The 6,150-nt window shown below is 55.4% G+C and overlaps 1 protein-coding gene across 2 annotated transcripts in view; it reads right to left on the bottom strand.

Annotated features, from left to right (window-relative positions):
* Positions 1 to 1,122: 1,122 nt before the first annotated feature.
* Positions 1,123 to 6,150, bottom strand: part of POLR3H (RNA polymerase III subunit H) — a 12,128-nt gene continuing 7,100 nt past the window's right edge. Inside the window, exons 4-7 of one of the 2 annotated variants that reach the window (XM_008048387.1) lie at positions 4,192 to 4,278; positions 3,626 to 3,689; positions 2,258 to 2,459; positions 1,123 to 1,535 (exon numbers count right to left, since the gene is read on the bottom strand). In XM_008048387.1, coding sequence (XP_008046578.1) covers positions 1,482 to 1,535; positions 2,258 to 2,459; positions 3,626 to 3,689; positions 4,192 to 4,278 — 407 coding nt within the window. In that variant the 3' untranslated portion in view covers positions 1,123 to 1,481. The remainder of the gene's footprint in view (positions 1,536 to 2,257; positions 2,460 to 3,625; positions 3,690 to 4,191; positions 4,279 to 6,150) is intronic. The other variant, XM_008048388.2, reaches the window with a different exon arrangement.

Below are 6,150 nucleotides of genomic sequence, written 5' to 3'. Positions count from 1 at the left end.
CGCCCTCCAGCCTGGGCGACAGAGTGAGACTCCAACTCAAAAAAAAAAAAAAAGGCCAGACGCGATGGCTCCTGCCTATAATCCCAGCACTTTAGAAGGTTGAGGTGAGAGGATTGCCTGAGCCCACAGGTTCGAGACCAGTCTGGACAACTTGGCAAGACCTCGTCTCTACAATAAATAAAAAAATTAGTGGGGCGCGGTGGCACATGCCTGTTGTTCCAGCTACTTGGAAGGCTGAGGCTGAAGGATTGTCTGAGCCCAGCAGGTTGAGGCTGCAGTGGCTGTGTGCGTGCCACTGAGCTCCAGCCTGGGCAAAAGCGTTGAGACTCCAACTAAAAAAAAAAACAAAAGTCTGAGGCAAAAGGGTTGCCTGAGCTCAGAGGTTTGAGACCAGCCTGAGCAACATGGCGAGACCTCGTCTCTACAATAAATTTTTAAAAATTAGCCGGGTGTGGTGACACATGCCTGTGGTTCCAGCTACTTGGAAGGCTGAGATGAAAGGATCACCTGAGCCCAGTAGGTCAAGGCTGCGGTGGCCCTGAGTGTGCCACCCCCTCCAGCCTGGGCAACAGAGTGAGACTCCAACTCAAAGAAAAAAAAAGGGAAATAAAAAAACTGGTGGGACAGTGGCTGTCTATTAACACTCACACTTAGCCGGGCTCGGTGGCTCAGCCTGTAATTCCGCACCTTTGGGAGGCTGAGGTGAGTGGATTGCCTGAGCCCGCGTGTTCGAGACCCGCCTGGGCAGCGAGACCTCATCTCTACAATAAATCAAAAAATCAGCCAGGCGTGGTAGCGCATGCCTGTAGTTCCGGCTACTCGGAAGGCTAAGGCGGAAGGATTGCTGGAGCCCAGTAGGTCGAGGCTGCGGTGGCCGGGAGCGGCCACTGCACTCCAATCTGGGTGACTGAGTGAGACTCCAACTCAAAAAAAAAACCAAAAAACAAAACATTCACACTTAACTAACTACTGGCAGCTTCCAGAGCCCAAAGCAGCCACCTCACGCCCTGTGTCACTTTATGGAGCCACCAAGCTCAACCAGTCCGGAGCCACCTGGATCTCTCACAACCCCCAAGTCCTGCCATTTTGGGGGGTGGAGGAGATCATCTCTACAAGTGATTGGGGATGAAGAAGGATGTGCTGTCACAGCTGCATCAACTCAGCGATCTCAGATCATGACTTGGGACTGCTGAGTGGTCCCTTCCCTACTGATGCTGACATTTATTCAGTGTCCTTCCTATCACTGAAAGCCAGAAGTCCCCGGGGACAGCAGGGCTTCAGCAGTAGCTCTGGTTGAAGGAGCAGGGCCAGCAATGGGGGGGTGCGCAAGATGGGCTCTCCCAGCACCTCCACCCTAATGCCTGAGGCACGCCCCTCAACTTTGGCCTCCGCTGCTGTTGTCTTCACAGCCGGCTGCACCCCCTTCCCGAGGGTTGGGATAGGGTCTGCCAACTGGCAAGCTCCACTGTCGAGCCCCAGGGCTAGTTGCTGGTCCACCAGGAGAGAAGGCCCAAGCCCGGCTCACTGATGGATCCCTGCCAGGGAAGAGAAAGAACAGTTATGTTTCATCAACACGGCTGAGCCAACTTGGACCAGAGGTAAACAGGCCCACCCTCCTCAGTGCCCAGCAGGCACAGCTTAGGCAAAGGGTAGGCAGGCACACCACAGCCCAGAAGCTTCAAGGAAGTCCAGGAATTACAGCAGAGCTCCAAGCTGGCACATTACAGAATGCAGGGCACAGACCTCTCTGCTGCAAGCACAGGTTTACTGGCCTCAAGGCCTCGTGGCATCAGGTACCCTTTATTACCCCCAGGTCTGCCCAAACACAAGTGTTCAGCAGGCCAGTTTCAGGCACGCCCTCCTGAGCCACTTGTGCTCTAGTCTGACCAGAAAGGCCAAGCAACCATGAGGCCCAGCCTCCAAATACATCCGGAGGGGAGTGACCCTGTCTCTCTTGGAGCCCTACCCTTAATCTCAGGGCTTTGATCTCTGCCAAGCCCCTTCCTTGGTTCCTTTCTCCCTTGAGTCTCTTTGCCAGTGACCTTGTCCACTGTGGGCTGTCCCTCCCACTAGCAGGGGTCTGACTCTCCCACCTCACGGCCCCAGCCTACAGAAACAGCCTCTCCAAGGAGAAATGACTAGCCAAGACCTGCTAGGGAGGAGGTTCTGGGGGCACAGCCCCGAGGAAATAGCTGCCGCCACTGCATTCCTATACTCGCCCGCCAAAGAATGGGTTCCGCGCCACAGGACCTCTCACCACAAGCGTGTACGGAGCCTCCTTCTTTGGCAGCTCCTCGCTGGAAGAGGTGGCTCCGGCTGAGCTGGGCCCTGTGGGGGACGTGTCCACAAAGCTCTCGTCCACCACCCGGAAGCGGATTTCTTCACCAGTGTCCATGTACAGGTCATGGGCTCCTTCCTCCGTCTCATACTCCCACACCCACACCTGCTCTGCTTCATCGCTGGGGGCACCCAGGGTCAAGGCAACAACCAGGCCATGGGAGAGCCCCTGAGCAAGGGGGTCGGAGGTCTTCCCACAGCACTCACCCCCAGGAGAAGCCAATCCCAGGTTGGGGTCACTTTGGCTGCAAGTCTCAGAGACCTGCGCCTCACAGTTAGGGGCAAGAGCTTCCAGGTCCAGGACCCAGCAGTGCACGGCCAGAGGCACACATGTATCCTCAGAGAGCCCAAACAGGAAGGATGCGAGGCAGAGTGGAAGTCTCACCTCTCAAAACGAGAGCCACCTGGGCCTCTTGCTGCTTGAAGTGCCCACATCCCTCCTCATCCAAACCTTGGGACCATCTGATGCGCAGGTCCTCAAGGACTTGCCCAGTTTTCAAGAGGACATGGTGGAATGGGAGATTACCTGCCCGAGGGCCCACAGCTGGTGAGAGGATCACCCAGGCTGGGCCAGGTTTTCTGACACATTCCAGAGTTGCATACAGACCCTGCCCCCTGGCGACAAAGGCTCAGCCAGCATGCCAGGCCATCCAGCCAGGAAAGCCCTCTCGGCATCTCCCTCCAGAGAGCCCGAGGAGCCACACTGCCCACTGGGTCCTGCCTTTGTGCCAGGTCCCATGCTGGACACTGTAAATACAGTTGTGACTGGACAGAGTCTATCCCAGTGAGGAGTCTCAATGAGTAGACAGCCCCACAGAAACAGACAACCCCAGTGTGGCAAAATAAGGGCTGAACTGAGACAGTGGAGGCCTAAGAGAGGGAAACTAAGCCCATGACCTGGCACACCGGCAACGCCCCATTCCAGGTGGGCCAGCTACAGCAAACCCCCTGTGAGAAGTGATCTTTGAGATGATGCCTGCAGGGACACCGTAAACAGTGAATGGTGCCCCAAAGGATACCATCAGACACCATCAGCCCTACAGGTGTACAGGTACAACCTACACAACCCAGCCCGACAGCCCAGACAGAGACAGGCATGTGGACGTCACAGTCAGTGTGGGAGGTACAGGCAGGCCAGTGCTTCCAGAGCAAAAGTGCAGGCTGGAGGGGCAGACAGAGAGACCAGTGGCATCAGATCACAGGACCCAAGGGCCACCCAAGGAGTGGGGACCTTCCTTTGGAGAGGCCTGAGCTCCTCTGTGACTCACTTTAACCTCTGGGAGGATACAACTTGGCTGGCTGCTGCAGTGACTCTGGAGGGATGAGAATGTCATCGAAGAACCCTAGAGAGACTGGGAAAAATGAAAAAGGTGACGGCACAAGGCAGGGGCTCCCAGTGGACAATCCAGCAGTGAAGATCTGGATACTTAACAGGCAGTTCCCCTACCCGTGCTGCCTGTGGGGCAAGTGTCGCCATGGAAATCTGGGCCCTTTCGCCACCTTGGGGCCTAATGCCGCTGCCTCCGTCACCCACACAGCCTGAGTACTCCTGGGCAAAGCCCCAAGCAGCTGGTCCCCAGACCCAAGGTCGGCACTGAGGACCCCTGGTTACTTCCACCAGCTTCTCTGCCCACCCCGAAGTCGAGCCATGGTTTCACAGTGAAAGCTCACGGCTGACTGAGATCCTCCATCCATGACAGTGAGAGCAGGCAGGACTCCCCTCAGCAGTCTTCTGAAGCCATGGGGAGGATTCGGCCTCGACGCCTGAGTCCTCCCTGACCATGTGGATGGACACAGACCACCTGCCCCCAGCACCCTCCCAGGTCCCAGCTGAGGGGTCAGGGCCGCTGTTACCATGCACTCCCTCTGGGCTGCAGCCTTTGATCTTCCCAATCAGAATTTCATCCAGGAACGGGTGGAACACCACATAGCGAAAATGGACTGGAAATTAAGAAAAGCACGATAGTGACACTGAGACTGGGGTCGCTGATGCTCTCCATTGTCAACCCTCAGGTGCCAGCACACTTGGAAGCCCTGTGGCTGCTCCAGGAGCCTGCCAGGTGGTACATGCCATGTCCCCAGAAAGCCCAGACCCTTCCCCTACGCCTGAAAGATCGCAGCTTGGCCTCCCCAGAAGGGGCCAGCATCAGGTGTCTGGAACTAAGGGCTGGCTCCAAAATCTGCCAGACAAGTCACACCTGAGCCCAAACTCTGGGAACCAAGGACTCCAAAGTCAATTCCAACCTTCCTCCAGGGTCTCTCCTTTAGATTCTAAAAAGGGCAGAAACAACTGGCAAAGGAACCAGGCTTGGAAACTATTTCCTCATCTCCTGCTAATTGGCAAAGTCTACCCCAGGCACAGCTCTGCCCAGAATGGGAAGCTAAAATGCCCTGGTTGGGGATCCCAGCAATGCCTTGGTGGGTTCTCAAGCCCTGCCCTAGGTGGTCTCCACTTACCTGACCCCAAGGAAAATACCAGGTAAGAGCTGTGTCCATTGAAGACTCTGACTCCAGGCCATGGCAGAAGCTGTATATGTCACCTTGTCACTCCTGTCCCTTGGCTAAAGCCCCAAAGGGTGCATCCAACACTGGCCTGAGAATAAGCAAGAGGCTGCCCCTGCTGGTCGCCGACTGCCATGTTCCCACAATGAAAATGAAGCAGCCCACAGCCTGGGTAGCCTGCTCACAGCCAATCTTTTTGCCCAGTTCTTCCATGGGGAAACACCAAGTCTTTCTGTACCCACCAGACTGGGCCACGGGGTCAAATCCTGCCTTCCTTGGACAAGTTTAATTCCCAAACCCAGGCTTCCACCATGGTGCCTTTGGCTATCTCATTGGCCAACAGCACTGCCCCCAAGACAGCAGGGCTTCCCCCGCTAGGGGCTCCCCCAGGGGTATGAGGCGAGAAGGAGCAGCTGGCATGCCTCCCTCCCTGGGAGGAGATAAACATGAGCCACCATGAAGATGACCGAGCCTCATGCCGACCTCCCAGAGAGCAGACGAGGGCAGCCAAGGGTCACTTACCCACAGGATGGAAAAACCCTGTCCCCCACATGACCCAACATCTAGTTTAGTCTAATAAATCCTCTCAGAGCCTGGACCAGGCTTGTGCCAGGCCCGGTCTGGAAACTGGGCTTATGGGGGCGGGACAGCACACAATCCCGTGCTCAGAGAGCTCTAGTCAGACAGCCACCTTCAAAAGCAAATGGTGGGCGACTCGAGTGTCCCTCTGCAGATGAATGGGTAAACAAAACACGGTTTATCCAGACAATGGAATATTATTCGTCCTTAAAAAGGAGGGAAATTCTGACACATGCTACAACATAGATGAAGCTTGAGGACATGATGCAGAGTGAAAGCCAGTCACAGAGACCACATATTGTAAAGGTCTTTACATGAAGTGTCCAGAATTGGCAAATGCACAGAGATAAAAAGATCAGTGTTGCCAAGGGCTGGGAGAGGGGAGGGTTCGGAATGACTGCAAATGAGAAGGGGTTTCTTCTTGGGGTCATGAAATGTTGTGGAATTAGGTAGAGATGATGGTTGTACAACTCTGAACATAGTAAAAATGACTAAACTGTAGGCTTTATTTATTTTTTTATTTTTTTGAGTTGGAGTCTCACTCTGTCGCCCAGACTGGAGTGCAGTGGCCGCTCCCGGCCACCACAGCCTCGACCTGCTGGGCTCCGGCGATCCTTCCGCCTCAGCCTTCCAGGTAGCTGGAACGACAGGCGCGCGCTACCACGCCCGGCTGATTTTTTGACTTATTGTAGAGATGAGGTCTCGCCAAGTTGCCCGGGCGGGTCTGGAACC

Source organism: Carlito syrichta, unplaced genomic scaffold (assembly GCF_000164805.1).
Source record: "Carlito syrichta isolate Samal-C Ts95f unplaced genomic scaffold, Tarsius_syrichta-2.0.1 Scaffold123387, whole genome shotgun sequence".
Taxonomy (NCBI): Eukaryota; Metazoa; Chordata; class Mammalia; order Primates; family Tarsiidae; genus Carlito; species Carlito syrichta.
The sequence above is the reverse complement of the archived record's forward strand: the minus strand, read 5'-3'. Positions and strand labels throughout refer to the sequence as shown.